The sequence below is a fragment of the Nelusetta ayraudi genome, unplaced genomic scaffold, assembly GCF_046127955.1.
Source record: "Nelusetta ayraudi isolate G7.1 ecotype Tasmania unplaced genomic scaffold, CSIRO-AGI_Nayr_v1 ptg000190l, whole genome shotgun sequence".
In the NCBI taxonomy this organism is placed as follows: Eukaryota; Metazoa; Chordata; class Actinopteri; order Tetraodontiformes; family Monacanthidae; genus Nelusetta; species Nelusetta ayraudi.
The window spans coordinates 1,014,496-1,031,747 of record NW_027466239.1 but is presented as its reverse complement, the minus strand read 5'-3'; the positions used below and the strand labels follow the sequence as shown (position 1 = coordinate 1,031,747).

At 43.3% G+C, this 17,252-nt stretch overlaps 2 protein-coding genes across 2 annotated transcripts in view; one reads left to right on the top strand and one right to left on the bottom strand.

The window, feature by feature from the left end:
• Positions 1 to 1,442: 1,442 nt before the first annotated feature.
• Positions 1,443 to 17,252, bottom strand: part of fam110b (family with sequence similarity 110 member B) — a 160,410-nt gene continuing 144,600 nt past the window's right edge. The window contains exon 6 of the transcript XR_012925558.1: positions 1,443 to 1,782. The gene's annotated coding sequence lies outside the window, so the exon portion shown is untranslated. The remainder of the gene's footprint in view (positions 1,783 to 17,252) is intronic.
• On the top strand, positions 5,076 to 12,192 carry ttpa (tocopherol (alpha) transfer protein). Its single transcript, XM_076015543.1, has 5 exons — positions 5,076 to 5,320; positions 9,135 to 9,288; positions 10,185 to 10,378; positions 10,511 to 10,621; positions 11,108 to 12,192. The coding sequence occupies exons 1-5, from the start codon at positions 5,138 to 5,140 to the stop codon at positions 11,342 to 11,344; spliced, it is 879 nt and encodes a 292-aa protein (XP_075871658.1). The 5' UTR covers positions 5,076 to 5,137; the 3' UTR covers positions 11,345 to 12,192.

Below are 17,252 nucleotides of genomic sequence, written 5' to 3'. Positions count from 1 at the left end.
AATAATGCCTTGCAAAAGCAATATTTGAAAGAAACTAATTTTAGATGAACATTGAAACAATCAAATCCCACCAGTGTGGAAGTCACTTGACCAACACAAACTTCCTCTTTTGGGGTTTTTCTGGTTCAGCTCTTGGCTGTTTGTGCTTGGAGAAACACGACAACGACTCATTGGCCACTTTAACTCATCGCAGCGTCTGCTTCAGGAGGAGAGAGGCTTAGCGTGCACGTCCAGGTGCGACGGCTGCTCTGCTTGGAGCTGAGCTGAGCTGAGCTGCTTCAAGGCAGAAGACAATCAGCCTTCAGGGTTGTGAACAGAGTGAAAATACTGTACGACTCCGTGTGATCAGGAGTGCTTGGTGTGTTTTTTTTTCAAACACGTTTACGCGCAGAAGGAGGTGAAATCTCAGGGCAGATTCTACAGCAGGGAGGCCAGACAGGAAGCTGCTTTCACTGTTGGCAGGTCAGAATACGCACAAGGCTGAAGGATGTTGGTCGCGTGGTGGGAAAGCCACCAGAAACACAGTGTGAGTGGCAGCTGTGTCACAGTGCTGCTGCCTTTGCTTTCTAGTTTCACCTTCTTTCTCTTCTTGTTCTTCTCCCGGCCACTAGGGGGCTCCTGTGCTTCCTCACCTGGAAGCAAGGCCTGCTTGTTTGTTTGATTTCATGTCAAACATTTTTTATTTTTACTTTCTTTTATTTTTCATTGGAGTCATTTTGCAGCTAACGCAATCATTCCATCCAAAGACACACTAAAACAATAAGCTCTTCTATTTTGGCTGCTGTTGTTTTTGCCGTCTCGAGGGGTTTGTGTTGTGATTCCTCAGGAGATGTTCCGTGATATTTCCCAACGCCGCCACACTGAAGCCATTCCTCTGCTTTCAGAAGCCACACGCGCCATATTAATAAACGGTGCAGACGCGATGCAGTTTGAACTCAGGAAGTTTGAAGCACATTTTGCACCCCCCCCCCCCCCCCCCCCACCCTCCTTGGTTCCAGTAGCACTTCGCTCTCTCACTTCCTGTCGTGCAGCCGCTCGCGGCGTCGGCCGTGTCCGAGGAGAAGCAAAGCCGCTCTGACTTCATTCCCATTTCACACAAGGCTTTGTGTTTTTCCCCCGACGGCTCGGCCGAGTCTCTGTTGTGCACGACTGTGTGGATTTGTTACGTTAACTGCTGAAGTGCGAATAACAAAGAAAGGAGAAAACAATGTTGGGGCCTGACTTGTTGTGACAACTGATGTCATTTCGTGACAACTGATGTCATTTCACAAATATTGTCATGTACTGTTTGTTTTTGTTTTCTTTCAATCTTTCTTCATTTAAAATGACATTCCAACAGATTCCTACACACACACACACACACACACACACACACACACTGCTGTTTGTGTGCTGATGTTTGCCAGTGTGACAGACTGGTGAATCCCCTTTTCTCTCTCACACACACACACACACACACACACATTGGCGATGATGTCCTCAAGTGGTTGTGTTCTGTTCAACGTGCGGTGATGAAATGTCATCTTTTCTGTCTTTGTCAAATGCAAAAAAAAAAAAAAATATCTACACCAGCAGTCAACAGTTTGAACTCACCTGCTTCTTCTTGATCTCGACTACTTTCTACACTGTAGATGCACACTGAAGACATCAACTATATGAGCAGGATGTGTGGATTCATGCGGCAAAAGAAAACAATGTTCAATACCTAAATATGTTCCATATATTTTATATGAAGGGCGGCTGTTCTACATCGTCTGACACTTGTCAGAGTTATTTCACACTCTTTTTGTTGAATCCATGTTCCATCATTCATAGTTCATCTGCAATGTCAATAGTCGTGAAAATGCAAGAAAAGCCATGAAATCAGAAGCGTGTGTCCAAACTGTTGACTGCTAGTTTGTTTGTTTTTTCTGTCCATGTTGCAGCACCGCAGCCCAGCGAACCACAGCATTAATTATTACTATTAAGAATCCAATCCTAAATGTCCTGACTCCTCAACCCCAGCGCGCTCTCTCTCTCTCTCTCTCTCTCTCGCTCTCTCTCTCTCTCTCCGCTCTCTTCGAATGTCTTCACGTCGTCGGACTCGCTGGTTCTCCTCACGCCAGTCGTGGCTTCACATTCACGCCCCAGTGGCGCCACCTTGCGTGGCCGCCCCGGACCCCTGCTGCGACTCTGACGCGGCGCCACCACACACTCTCAACACTCGCTCCACTGAGAACGATGCCTTTCTGCGCCACATTGGACGGTTCGGAGTTGTCGACTCGACGCCTGCCGTGTCATATTTCCGACACCAGCGGAATGCCACCCATGTTCCACTCAGACTCTGAAGACTCTTTTTCTTTCTAAATTTTTTTTTTTTTTTTTCCCAAGAGCAAAAAGGTTGGAGTTTCATCGTCTGGTCTTTGTGTAGCCGTGAAGGACGTGCGCACTCACAACGCCGGTTGTGTTCTCTCTCTCTCTCTCTCTCTCTCTCTCTCTCTCTCTCTCTCTCTCTCTCTCTCTCTCGCCCGGAACTCTGAACCTGAACGATAGGTGAGGCTGATTCCAGAGGGACATGACCGCATCCCAGACCTTTCATTTCACAAGAACTCGCAACCTCGGGACCTGTCTGTGCTTCTGTGCAGACTCGACACGGTGGACCATCATTCCCACGCGGCACCAAACCTTTTTTATATTTGATTTTTTTTTTTTTTGTTTCTTTTGTCTGTACATTCCCCCTGGAACGCAGCATTTCCATGTTGTTACTGCACCCAGGTTGTGACCCCCGGAGCTTTTGATGATACAATACATTCTATATATTGATGAACATGTTGAATAGAGGCACTGTATAATCGGTGACTGTGCTGTGGGTGTTGTCTTGTATGTGCAGTAGCAGATGCTACAGAGGTGCCTAGTTCACCCACCCCTGTTACAGTTTTTCAGTAAAACAAAAACACAAAACTCAGCTCGTGCTCTTCGTGTCTACCCACTCTCGTTTCTGCTCCGTTTCTTCTGCTGAAGAGATCAGAACTAATACAGACAACTGACAGAGATGTCCTGCATGTATTTGTGTTGATGAATATTTTGGTCCCATGTGCGCAGTTTTTGTCGAGCGGTCAGCATCGTCTCCTCGCAGCGAGAAGGTCGCAGGTTGTCGTCGTCTTTGTCTACGTGTGAGAGTTTGCAGGTTCCAGCTGCCTCTGCAGGGGTTTGTGACCAGGGTCCTCCGGCTTCCTTCCATCCTCCAGTGATGGGCATTAGTGCAGATGTTTTGGTTGCAGCGGCACCTCAAGTCAGGAGGTTGAAGAAGAAGAAGCTGCGATAGAAAATGAACCAGAATATGCAGAACTTTACTGTAGATCCCATCAGTGCTGCGTCACTATCTTAAAGGTTCAATTTAGATGCTATAGACTGAGTTACCATTCAATTGAAATACATCAGTAAAATGCCAAGTTGCTGTGGAAACCACAAAACCATTTTTTTTTTTTTTTTTTTTTTAAAGAAGCAGCAAGCAGGAATTTGACCTCATCGTGACCTGCGTCTTGAAGAGCAGCTGTGGTGTCGGGGTCAGAATTCTGTCTCCTCTGAGATCTTCAGAGATTATGGTTGCTTTGCTTTGTGTGACGTCAGAGCAAAGTCTGCACGAGATGGACACACAGTTCACTGGCATGCACTGTGAGCCGGTCACTGGTGACTCAGACTATCCCAGTGTCAACAGTGAGAAATCATCCAGTGACCAGTGATCACATTGTGATCATTGATTTACACTCAAGACATTTTTAATGTTTGTGCAACCATTGTGCAAATATATATTTATGTTTTACATGAATTCCACCAGAACACAGGATCTGAAGTGTCATTATGCAGTGTGAGGATGAGTTCCCTCCCCCCAGTCTTTTCTGTCAGCGCTGTGCTTTGTAAGAGTTTCAGCAACAGGAAGTGAGTTGTACAGATGGCTCAAACAGCTTAAACTGCTTCCATATCATCAATAATTAAAAATAATTAACACTCAGTCAACTCTTATTTGTAAAGTGCTGAATCACAACTAAAGACTTCTCAAAGCACTTCAAGCACAATCAATAGAAAACCGACTGAAAGCCTCCAGAGCGAAGTGAGGAGATGACCAAACTCAACATGCTGCGCTAGCATTAGCATGTAGTGGCTGCATGCAACACTCAATACAAGCATCTGTTGGCAGGACTTAAAGCTGCAAACAAGATCAGTTAGAAATATTTTACCAAAAAATATGTATTAGACTGTTGTGAGAAGTCGCACAAGTTCACATTGGGAATCTATTGGTTAGACTTTCTGCTTCGTTTAAAATTGTTTCAGAACAATGGATCAAACTAAACATTTGTATATTTGTTTATATATCCAATAATGTTTTAGATCGCATTATAGAAAGAGAAGGTCAATCAATACTGTTCTTGTCTAAATCAACTTCATCTGCACAGCACCACATCAAGACAGTCATGTTAAAGCCAGACACTTTACTTTCCATGACCAGCAGGTCTGAACCACACTGTCATAGCCAACTGCTGCCACTGGGAGGAGCCACTGAGGCAACAGTGAAGGAATAACTGCCTCTAGTGGGCAGAAAGCTGAGTACTTCCCTTTTCACGCGTCAAGGGGAGGGAGGGAACAGCCTCAGTGATGATATCCAGGGGGGTTTAAAAAAAAAGAATACAGCAAGAGTACTGTACTGAACTCTCGAATGCAGCCACTCCAAGGAACACAACAGGATTCAACAGTTGTTTGCAACACATGGCCACCAGAGGGAGACATTGGCCGTTAAATTGGCGGTGGTGTCGGAAGGCAACCGCTGCAGAGCCTGAAGTGATCAGCGGGGTAAGAAGTGCCTTAAAAGCGCTACATTCAGTATGTAACAATAGTGAATAAAATAAAATTCATCTTCCTGTATTTTGAAAATAAATCAACGACTTGAACTTTGTTTAAGTGGAGGGAAGTCTTTTCGATTACCGAGGTTTCTCTTTTCTCTTTATTCTGCTCTCTCTCTCTCTCTCTCTCTCTCTCTCTCTCTCTCTCTCTCTCTCTCTCTCTCTCTCTCTCTCTCTCTCTCTCTCTCTCTCTCTCCCCCTCCAGCAGTGACTCCAGCAGCGGGAGGAGGTGTGGGAGTGTAACCGGACCTGGGTGCGACATGAACGGGCCTCAGCTCAACGAGCTGCCGGCCGACTCGGAGGAGCTGCGGCCGATGGTCAGCAGCCTGCGGCGGAGGGCGGCCAGCAGCGGCGAGCTGCCCGCCGCCGACACGAGCCTCTCCGACCGCTTCCTCATCAAGTTCCTGCGGGCCAGAGACTTCGACGTGGACCTTTCGCTGCAGGTACCGAGGCAACTTTCTTCTCCTCCGGCGACTGAAAGGCTGTTGTGTTGTGTTCCGCTCTTTGAGAGCAACTACTCGGCCCTACTTTCCCAACTTCGGAGGTCCAGGCAACTCAGACAACTTTGTTAATGGTCCACGGTTTAAAACGTCAGCTTCTGTGGGTCAAAGTAGTGACGTGTGTGGGCACAGGAGGAGGAAGTTCAGTCCAAACCAATTCATTCAAGGCCCAGAGGAGGAAGTTCAGGTGCACAGCAAGTCACTTTGCTTTATCTCCACACTGTAAGTCGTAATAAAGCATAAACACACAGCAGGCTAGCATCTCGATGTCACACTTGTTGCTGACAGACAGATGAATGAATGTGAAGGTCCTCTAGTTGATTCTCGGGAATCGTCCTCCACAGGTTGGAGACAAGAACAAACCAAGAAACAGAAACTAGAATTCCATTGAGCTTTGTTTGCTTCTTCCGTCGGTAATTCCCAATAACCAAACCGGTCAAGGTGGTTCAAAGAACAAGTGGAAGTAAGTAAGTTGAACTAAGAGAGGTTGAGTGACAAGGAAGATCAGAATGATCTGACGTTTTATTGCAAGTTTCGAAGTTCCATCAGATCATTTTAGAGCTCCTGTGCGACAATCGGCATTTTAATCAGCTTTGCAGATCCTCTTACAAATTATGTATCAATAAAACCACGGAACCTGCAATGCACCTCCTGGAAAGCTGCCCACAAAAACATGAGAAGGAAACAAAGCGTAATAAAGGCATAATAAATGTAGCTGACAATGAGGAGCTGAGATTGTCATCAGTGCTGCAGTGCAGTTTCAATGGCACTGAAGGCTTTCGTTGCTAGAAGAAGGTTTCGTAGCACCCGGTTTAGTTCAAACGCTGCTTATTGTGGTAGAGGTCACGTGACATCTGGCATCATTGTACGATGAAACAAGGCATAAATGTGTGTCAAGATTCTCTGATATGTTTACATTCATTGTAATATATTTGGAAGATGTCACGTCTCGGTCTGTGAAATGACAAAAACACGACTCTGTTCAAATGCTTAATACATACACGCAAATCAACCATCCGTAAATGTAAAATTGAGGTGTTAAGTGTGAGCTGAAATGAAGTGAACTGCCACCTACAGTATAATGTTGCATCATTGTGTTTGCAAAAACAGTCTTGAGAGTTGCAGCCTCACACCTGAAATGAGCAGGAAGTAAAATGAGGTTTAGGCTCAGTGTTACCGGCATATAGGAGGTGTGACTCTTATTTGTTTAAAAAGTCTTGACTGTTGACCTGAGCTGATGTTGCAGGAGAGACAGTGAACACTGGACTGACCTTTGTTCAGGTTAAAAAAAAAGAAAACTTTTTTTTTTGTTCCCCTCAAAAAAAGATTATGGACTCAGCTTATCAGACATGTCTGATATTTACAGTACCGTGTTGTGCTGCCCCTAGTGGTTGTCCCCGTGCAGGACTTTCTGTGTCCTCTTGCTGGCTTCAACTCCCATATCGGTTATTACGACCAGCAGTTGTGTAGTTTAGCGTTCTTCAGGGTTTTGTACTTTTAAAATAATTTGACATTGTCAGTTATGTCTATGGTCTCACATATTGTAAAAATCCAAGTGTTCATGATTCTATCACCGCTCTGATGTCATTTGTCCAAATCACCAGCACACTGTAAAGTGAAAGCCTCCACCTGAGAGTGTTTATTTTATTTTATTTTATTTTATTTTATTTTATATATACATATATATATATATATATATGTGTATATATATATATATATATATATATATATATATATATATATATATATATATATATATATATATGTATACATACATATATATATATGTATATATATATATATATATATATATATATATGTATATATATGTATATATATATATATATATATGTATATATATATATATGTATATATATATATGTATATATATATATATATATATATATATGTATATATATATATATATATATATATATATATATATATATATATATATGTATATATATATATATATATATATATATATATATGTACGTATAATAAAGGCTGGAGAGGGCTGAGAATTTGGATTGTTTTTATATTAATGGTTTAATTCTATTATAGATTATTTATTGATGTGACTTATGCTGAGAAGTTACTTTTTTTTTTTTTACTCAAATTATTATATCATCTAGTGATTAATCATTTTGTTTCAACATTTTACACAAACAACACATTTGTTTTTGTGTAAAATCCATTTCCTGATCAATCCATTTAATGACTGAATGAATTAATCATTTAGTGATTAATCTTTAGTGATTAATCATGCCGATTCAACATTTTACACAAGCAACTAATCTGTGATCGTGTAAATAATAACAATCATGGTTTCTACCACAATGATCCAGCAGCAAACACAGTTGTTTTTATATTCCGTAAATATTATTTCATGTATTTGATAATTCTGCTGCACCGCCGTACCTTCGAACAGTGTTTTGTCTCTCTTGTTATTTGAGCTATTGAGTTATTTGCCTTCGCCCTGGGAGCTGGGAGAGGCTCCAGCAGACCCCCGTGACCCTGAATAGGAATAAAGATTACAATAGAAGAAGAATGAATGTTTTTGAGCTAAACCTGATTGCTGTGTTCAGTCAAAGTGCTCAGCGCTCCGCCAAGTGGCTCAGTGGTCTTGTGTCCTGATACACTACAAGACCCAGCTCGCAGTCACTCTACTGGTTGTCTGAACCCACTGGTCCTCATTCAGCAGAGATAACTGATTAGAGTCACTGTCCTCCAATCATCTTAATCAGCTCTGCTTTTATCTGTGCGGCGCTATAAATCACTACCAAAGGCATCTGGACGTGCTCTGTCGTCTGTACATCATCCCAGTGGAACTCCAGGGAGCGCTGAAGGTCACTGGCTCAGGCTTTGGAATGATTTGGTGGTGATGGAGGCGTCACGCTGTTGCCTCTGTATGCAGCTCATCTCTTGTCAAACTGTAGCAGTGAGACGACTTTTCAAGGGTTTTGAACAGATGATCCAACACACTAAACCAGGCATGGGCAAACTACGGCCTGGGGGGGCCATATGTGGCCCGTTGAGCTTTTTAATCTGGCCCTCCGAGCTTGAAGAAATGATATTAATAGTCAGTCAGTCATCAAACAGCTGTATTTCCTCCATGTTTCCAGTGTTTTCAGAGTCATATCAATAAAGAGCTAAACACCGTGGTGGTCTAGGGGTGGTTCTAGATGGTTCTAAGAGGTTCTAGATGGTTCTCAGAGCTAAACACCCTGGTGGTCTAGGGGTGGTTCTAGATGGTTCTAAGAGGTTCTAGATGGTTCTCAGAGCTAAACACCCTGGTGGTCTAGTGGAGGATCGAGGAGGTTCTAAATGGTTCTCAGAGCTAAACACCCTGGTGTTCTAGGGGTGGTTCTAGGTGGTTCTAGGAGGTTCTAGATGGTTCTCAGAGGTTCTATATGGTTCTCAGAGCTATACACCCTGATTGGGCTTCAAACACACAGATTTGTTGCAACTTTGCTTTGCTTCATTTTCCAGTGACATAAACGCAACAGGTTATCTACATATCCCATGGTAGATTGTTTCCTTCTATGAGGTGGCTCACCAAAAAAAATCCATCCATCTGCTGCTGCTCCGCTACCCCCCTCTGGCACATTTTACAACCCACTGTGCAAACAGTTTGCCTAACTCTGATCTGGAGGAAGATTTTTTTTCAATAAATATCAATGTTGGCTTGTGTTCACATTTCTATCCCCACTGTGTGCTTGAGTTTGACAGCCGTGCTCTGTGATTTCCTTTGCAGCTCCTGCTGAACTACCAGCGGTGGCGGAAGGAGAGTCCTGAGATCAGCGCCTGTCTGTCTCCCTCGTCTATGCTCGGCCTCCTCAACACCTCCTACCACGCTGTTCTCCCAGTGCGGGACCACACCGGCAGCAGGGTGCTCATTTACAGGATTGGTCAGTGTGTGTGTGTGTGTGTGTGCGTGTGTGTGTGTGCGTGTGTGTGTGTGCGTGTGTGTGTGTGTGTGTGTGTGTGTGTGTGTGCTTTAAAAATAGCTCTTCTGCAACGGGCCATGAACACTGCCATATCATCCCATATGAAGAATGCAAAGAGCTGAGGTGCTACAGGAAGTACAGCAGGTCCACCAGGGCCACCATCCATCCATCCATCCATCCATCCATCCATCCATTTTCAATACCCCGTGCTCAGGGTCATGGTCCAGTTTGATGCTCTCATGAGGTGGTTTTTCAGACATATCCATATAGAGGGATATCACAAAAGTGTCTTGGAAACTCTTTATTGGCATTGACACGTCAGCAGACGTGACGTTCGGGGTCACGTGACCACTTCACTGGCGCGTTATGATTGGACGGAGGAGGAGACGTAATTTCTTTTTTACAAGTAATCAAAGAGAAAAACATAACAACAATTCTGGACAGCAAACACTGGAATGCAGATTTACAGCTCATGCACTTCACAACATTCAATAGAAACACCTGCAATTCGCAATTTGTACTTTGTTGAAATTTTTAGAGATATCGCTTTTATTTTGCAAAAAACTCTAATGGGAACGCCTTCGGACAGTTTAGAGTTGCTTGAGTTTCCAATTCACCTCACCGCATGTTTCTGGACTGTGGGAGGAAGCTGGAGAACCTGGAGAACCCAGCAGACACAGGGAGAACACGCAAACTCCACACAGAAAGGCCCCAGGCCCGGAATCGAACCCACAACCTTCTTGCTGTGAGGCGGCAGCGCTGACCACTGCGCCACCGTGTGGCCCTCGCTGGTTACTAAATGCTGGTTTTCATAGAGATGGTATCTTCCTGCGCACTGATTGGCTGCGTCTCTGCAGGCCAGTGGAACCCGAAGGACTGGTCCGTCATCCACGTGTTCAAGGTGAGTCTGATGACGTCAGAGATCATCTGCAGGGAGGCGGAGACCCAGAGACGAGGCGTCAAGGTCATATTTGACCTGGACGGGTGGAGTTTCAGTCACGCCCTGCAAGTCACGCCCTCACTCGCCAGGAAAATCTCCTCCGTGCTCACGGTAAAAGTCGACCTTTTCATTTTCACTGACATGATAGACAGATAGGCAGATAAAGACCATATAAGACCATATAAGACAATGCACATATGAGACTATAAATATGTGTCTGTCTATGTGTGTGTGTGTGTCCAGGACTCCTTCCCACTCAAAGTGCGAGGGATCCACCTGGTTAACGAGCCGCTGATTTTCCGGCCCGTCTTCGCCATGATCCGCCCCTTCCTGTCCGACAAGATCAAACAGAGGGTCAGCCAGTTCGCCGTGCCACATTCTCATCTCCTCACTCCTCATCCCTCATCTCCTTACTCCTCACTCCTCACTTCACACTCATCTCCACACTCCACACTCATCTCCTCACTCCTCACTCCTCACTCCTCACTCCTCACTCTACACTCATCTCCTCACTCCTCATCCCTCATCTCCACACTCCTCATTCTCATCTCCTCACTCCACATTCTCATCTCCTCACTCCACATTCTCATCTCCTCACTCCACACTCATCTCCTCACTCCTCATTCTCATCTCTTCACTCCTCATTCTCATCTCCTCACTCCTCATTCTCATCTCCTCACTCCTCATTCTCATCTCCTCACTCCACACTCATCTCCTCACTCCTCATTCTCATCTCCTCACTCCTCATTCTCATCTCCTCACTCCACACTCATCTCCTCACTCCTCATTCTCATCTCCTCACTCCTCATGCTCACCTCCTCACCCTCCATCCATCTGCAGATCCACCTACATGGTGCTGATTTCCAGGACACCCTGAGCGACTTCTTCTCTGCGGTCGTCCTGCCGCCGCAGTACGGCGGTGAAGGCCTGGGTGTGGAGGAGGCCTGCCAGGACTGGACCAATCAGCTGCTGCAGGCCGAGAGCCTCCTGCAGCAAATCGCCAGCCACCCGACCGGTGACGCTGCTGCTGTGGCGCCGCCTGACGACTGCTTGATTTCACAGGAAATTGAGACTTGAAAAAATATCCCTGGAGGGGCAAGGGGGGGGGGGGGGTGATGTTTGAAATTTTTGCCACTATTTTTATATTTTGGTTTTGTCGTTGCTTCAGCTTGAACTGTGTCGCCGACGTCGTGAATTGAAACAAAGTTGTTACTGGTGACATGTATAAGCTAATTGTGTATTTTTTACTTCTTTTTGCTAATCAGACAAAAAAAAAAAGCACAAAATAACTTTTGTAGGGTTTTTACTGTTGTGTACTTCTGAAGTCACTTAAGGACGAAAACAAAGACCATAGAAGACAGGACGTAATGTGAAGTTGCTAAATTTTAAATGTCTACATACAAATATGTATAAGACTATAAATACTTATCAGGAGGGATGCACAGATACTATTTTTTTTACAGAACTAGTAGAGTACCAGTATTTGCATTTCAGTATTCACCGATATCCATACCGAGTACTTAATAACACGATTATTAGACATGATTGAATTACTTTGATCTTTATTTTTCCACACATGTTCTGTTATTTGAACAACATTCCTCAGCATGTTTTTCTACAACACGTTGACTGTCACAGGTTTCACTGCAGTACAAATACAAATTTAACCAAATTGTCATATTCATGCGTACACAGCTGGTATCGGTGTCGTTACCATCTTACACTTCTGAAGTCATGCAGGGACCAGAGCAACAATTGAAGACAGACAGTGACAGTGAAGTTGCTATGTTTTCGATGTCAGAATCATAAATGTTTTATTTATTCATCTCATGATTGTTGTACATGAAAAGATTGTTATCGTGAAGTGTTACAGTGCTGTAACATATCTTATGCATAAGCCTCTGTAAATAAAAATATAGAGTCGATTTGAAACTATTTTTAATTTAAAAGATCCAGGTCCATGATTTGACAAAGTGGTTTGAGCCTGCGACTGTGCTAACCGGCGCACAGCCGCCACCACCACTGCTAATCTTTTGTGTGCAAACAAAGAGAGATAGAGAGAGAGAGAGGGAGAGAGAGAGAGAGAGAGAGAGGAGTTGTGTCATTTGATGTTACAGCATCATTTATGGCAAATGTCCTGTTGAAAGCTGTTTTGCAGCTGTGCGAGCTTGCACTTGTGAAATGGGCTGCAAACACTTGAAATCATCCTGTTTCACAAGGAAATGCAACGGCTGGGCTCGCACCTCACAATGCCAGTTCCCTCTTCTTCTGTGGTGCATCAGTGTTGAGACCGAGGGGAAGGTGATCATGAGTTAAGTAAGGTTTACTTACAACTCTAGTGGCCATTTGACCTATTCTTTGCTCTTGTCCTTAATATCCAAACTTAACAAACAAAATCAAATGAATTAAAATCAAATCCAAACGGCCACTCAGGTACCGAGGGAGTGAATCTACGCTGGGATACGACAGAGTCCATTGTCCAGGCGAAGAATTGAAGTTTGTGTTGATTTATTCTTCCATTGGCAAGCAAGCAAACAAACAGCTGCTGCTGCTGCTGCTGCTGCCTCTCTCGCGATGATATATATATATATACATCACCTAGTGTGCCTGACCTTTTTAAGATACCTTGAAAATAAAATATTTAATAAGTATTCACATTAGCTCAAATAATACTAAATATTCCCATCAAAAATACATTTGGGCTGTGTGGTTCAGGCTGTGTGTGTATTTGGCAAAGGGAGATTTCAGTAAGCAGTACAAACTATTTCCTGTCTGATTGGTACCAATGTTTCACATCTAGAATCTGACCAATTTGAAGCTCCCCGCAGTCAACCAGACAAGAATCCGTCTGGTCAAGATGCCATAGAAAATATTTGGAAGGGCAAAATGCTGGCAGCATACTGTACCAGTGGCTGAGTGGCGCCACCCTGTGGCTGGCTGTGTGCACTGCGGTTTTTAACTAGTCAGAGACAGTCAGGAGTAAAATGATAAAATGATGTTATTCACTTTCAATCAATTGCAACCTCAGTGAATAACTTATTGCCCCCCGCCCCCCTCCCTCCTCCCTCCTCCAGTCCACTGCACCCTCTGTTGCACTATCACTGCACTGACCTTTGATCACAACAAGTAGGTCAGTAAACATGCCTGTGACACTGCTGGCTCTGTCAAACTCTGCATTTATTTCTAGCAACTCTGCCACTTCTAGGTTTTAACCCAGCGATGAGGCAAACGTTCATATTACACTGTGATAGAAAGAGAAGAGGCCGGTTTACAAATGATGCACCCAACAATATCATTTTTCATGTTATTATTATTCTCAGTATTTTTAACTGTTAACCGTTGACTTTATGTAAACAGTCTGAAATGTATTTTGTAAATCTACTAGCTGTCACTTTTACAATGTGTAGCCATCTGTCCACTGCACAACTTCCTGAGGTAATGTTTGCTTACCGCCCACCCCTCCCCTGCACCCCCCAGTATGACTACACAACTTCTTGAAATAGGTCAAATGCAAGGTGTCCACACCTCATTTAATAAAGACATGAGGTAAAAAACAAAACAAAACAAAAGCACTCAGGTAAATTTGAAATGTTCTGTTCACTCTTGTCCTGACAGATCTTATATTACTGTATCTATAAATGCAATAAACATACAGACAACAAACACACTTTGACAAATGACTCATTTGGAATTTGATACTCTCTTATACGGGAAAAATACCTGTTGTGATGATGCAAAGTCACCTGTTGCAACTGTCACTCAGCTGTCTCAGTGTATGACGGACTCTAGTCTGTTCCTCTTGGGGACATGTTTTCAGTGCATCCAGTGGATGCTTTTGATTTGAAATGATGTTTTGACACAGAACTCCTGAGCTTCCTTCCCATTCACAGGATGATGTGCAGGCCTGGCGGAAAAACCAACACCAGACCGTAGAGATCAAATTAATAATATCTGGAGATCACACAAGAAAATAACTGTAGTGCAATTCCCTTAATATTGAATCTATAGAAGCAAACTGGGATACCTTTGTAGTTCCAGCAATGCTGTGCATTTGCCTTTCTGTGGTGAATGTGCAGGTCCCAATTTGTCCACGAGACCCTTTCAGAGTTACTGAATTGTGTGTGAGGGTTGAGGAAAGGGAGACCCCTAGCGGTCACCTTTCCTTCATGCTGTTTGCTGGGCAGCTTGTGTCTTTGTCCCTGGACCCCTGAATGTTATAAAGACATCAAAGGATCCCTTGTAAAGACTGTGTAGGAGAGCAGGGAGGAGGTGGGAAAAGACTATTGATAGAGGAAAGACCCCAAGATTCCCTCCAACAAATGAATGGAAGGTGCAACCATCAGGATGCTTTTCTATCCTAAACTCCTCTGACCAGAGAGAGATTCTGAGTCATTATTATTATTATTATTATTATTATTATTATTATTATTATTATTATTATTATTATTATTATTATTATCATTATTATTATTATTATTATTATTATTATTATTATTATTGTTGTTATATAAAGTGAAACTAGATTGAGACGTTCTTGTTATTGATGTCAGCTCTACTCTTGGTCCTCACGCGGCTCTTTTTCCCTCGTTTTCCTCGTCCTGTTCACTCCACTTTTAATAAGCAGATTTCTCAATCTGAGGTCATTAACTCTGTGTTGTATCTCCTTCGGCAAACACCACACCCACCTCACCCTGCAAAAAGCTTCCATTTCCCCTTACTGTCCTGCCTGCTGCAAATCACACACTGCTCCTTCTGTTTATTCTGCTGCTTGAATTTCAACTCGGAGAGACTGAAGGTCGCATATCACACCCATTCATCTCTCCTTTCATTATTGGCTGACACTTGGACTGATTCACTTGACTGAGGGTGACAAAGGCTGACCGGGCCTTTGCAAAAGGGTTCCTTAGTTCTGGAATTCTCTGCCTTATAAATATTAGTACTTCACCTGGTTGTGGGGTATTGCCTCAAACTCATGTTTGTGGGAATGTAGGTCAAAGAATTACAGTGCATACACTGTGTCAGCAGAGGGCGCCAAAGAATTGCTGAGATAAACGACTCGCGGCCTGTTGCGGAGTCGCAGTTCCTCACTGACGTAAATGGACGTAAATATTAATTTCAGTTTCATTGAAGTTTAACACTAAACGATTGGCTTTCTTTATTCTTATTCTTATTGGACTGCAGACTTTGGGAACTATTAATTAGTAAACAATTATATAAACCGAAACTGGAAAAAAAATAGACAGTCTGTACGTATGTAATGTATTTTTTAATGTATCAACCAACCAACCAACCAACCAATCACTCAATCAATCACATTTTATTTGTAAAGCCAAAGCTGGCACAGATAATTGGGAATGCTTTCCGTGTCACTGGTGTTGTGTGAGAGAGTTGCTTTAATACATCTTGACTTCAGGGCAGTGGAACTAACAGCAACAATGTCCATGGTGGCTTTGTGTCTGGCTGACAGCCCAATGACTGCAGCCTCTGTGCAAACTAATATCTTTCAGTGGATTTTTGTAGAATCAATAGTTTTGTTTGTATCAAACTTCCTAACACGCTCCCTGTCAAACCCAGACGGTATTTTCTTCTTTTTTTTTTTTTTTTTTAAGAATAATTGAATTTTATATGGTAATAGTTATATTGCAGGATTCTTGCCTGCAGCAACACGCTGACATAGCAGTTTATTGGCACACCACTGTGATTCCGGGGAGTCGCCCACTTCAAAATGTCCCTCCCTGCCAGTGAGACCATGTGACTGGTCAGTGAGACCATGTGACTAGCCTCTTGGTAAACAAAAACGATGATGCTCATTTTATTGATGCGTCTACATGCTGAATGTAGGAGAGGAAAGAGAGAGAGAGAGAGAGAAAAGTTGACTTTGGCATTAGATCCAAAACAAACATACAACCCCACCACACACACACACACACACACACACACACACACACACACACACACACACACACACACACATTACGCAAATGCCATGTCATTTGGTTGATTAGATTGCTCTTCAGCACTGTACATGCAGCCGTCAGGTAAAATTCCCCCTTAGCCGTGCATGCGTGTGTGTTCATGTGAGCAACAAACCCAAACCTTGTTGTGAACGAGGCAGTGTAAGACACACCTGTGAAAGAATTAAAGGCTGGCAGTCCTGTCGAAGAAAAACGACAACAATTTTGTCGTCCATGGTAGTGAAATCACAAACCAACTGCAGTTGCTTTTTGTTCTACCTTGTATGTTTTAAGTTTCTGAAACACATTCTTGTGTGAGACATTGGCCCTCAAACAGGCTGATCGAAGACTGATGGATGTTTGCCAAGTCATCTGCATTTTATTTATTTAATTTTTTTTAAACGTCATAGATTTGATGATGCTGAAAAGATCTGAGCTCATTTAGAAATGACTAACCATAAAAACTTTTGTTTTGTTTTGTTGGTTGTAGTTATTCTGTAACTAAAAGGTCCATTTTGAAGGCAAAGCGCTGAAAAAAAAAACAAAACAAACAACAACAACAAAAAAAAACCCCACAAACTTGTAGATGTGAATGAAAGTTAATGAACCAGTAAATAACAATGGGTGTTTAAAAGTGTACAGTCAACATTCCATGATATGAGCATCATGAATGATATTAGAAGTACCAACTGGGGCGGAGCTGTTATTTTGTATGATGCACATATTGCATTGTTAGTTGCAAAGCAACCCATGAAAACGACGTACTTTTACATGCCAATTACATAATACACATGAGTCGTAATCAACATAGGCTGTCAATCTGCAGGTTAAAAACCGCCGCACGTGTTGCTGGTTTGAGGAGATACCGAGTAAAACTGACGTGTCGATGGGTGAGAACGGAGCAAGGCAGGCAGGCAGGGAATCTATCTACCATCTTGCCACGTTCCAAAGCGGTGGAGGCCGAGCCGGGCCGGGCCGGGCAGGGGCGGGGCGGGGCGGGGCGGGGCCACGGCGACACTGCAGCCACACGG

What these genes read in the sequence shown, in the direction of transcription:
- ttpa (XM_076015543.1), top strand. Translation starts at nt 5,138, where the DNA reads ATGAACGGGCCTCAGCTCAACGAGCTGCCGGCCGACTCGGAGGAGCTG. An exon ending in GGTGCTCATTTACAGGATTG is followed by an intron (nt 9,289 to 10,184) that starts GTCAGTGTGTGT and finishes GCGTCTCTGCAG; the next exon opens with GCCAGTGGAACCCGAAGGAC. An exon ending in AAATCTCCTCCGTGCTCACG is followed by an intron (nt 10,379 to 10,510) that starts GTAAAAGTCGAC and finishes GTGTGTGTCCAG; the next exon opens with GACTCCTTCCCACTCAAAGT.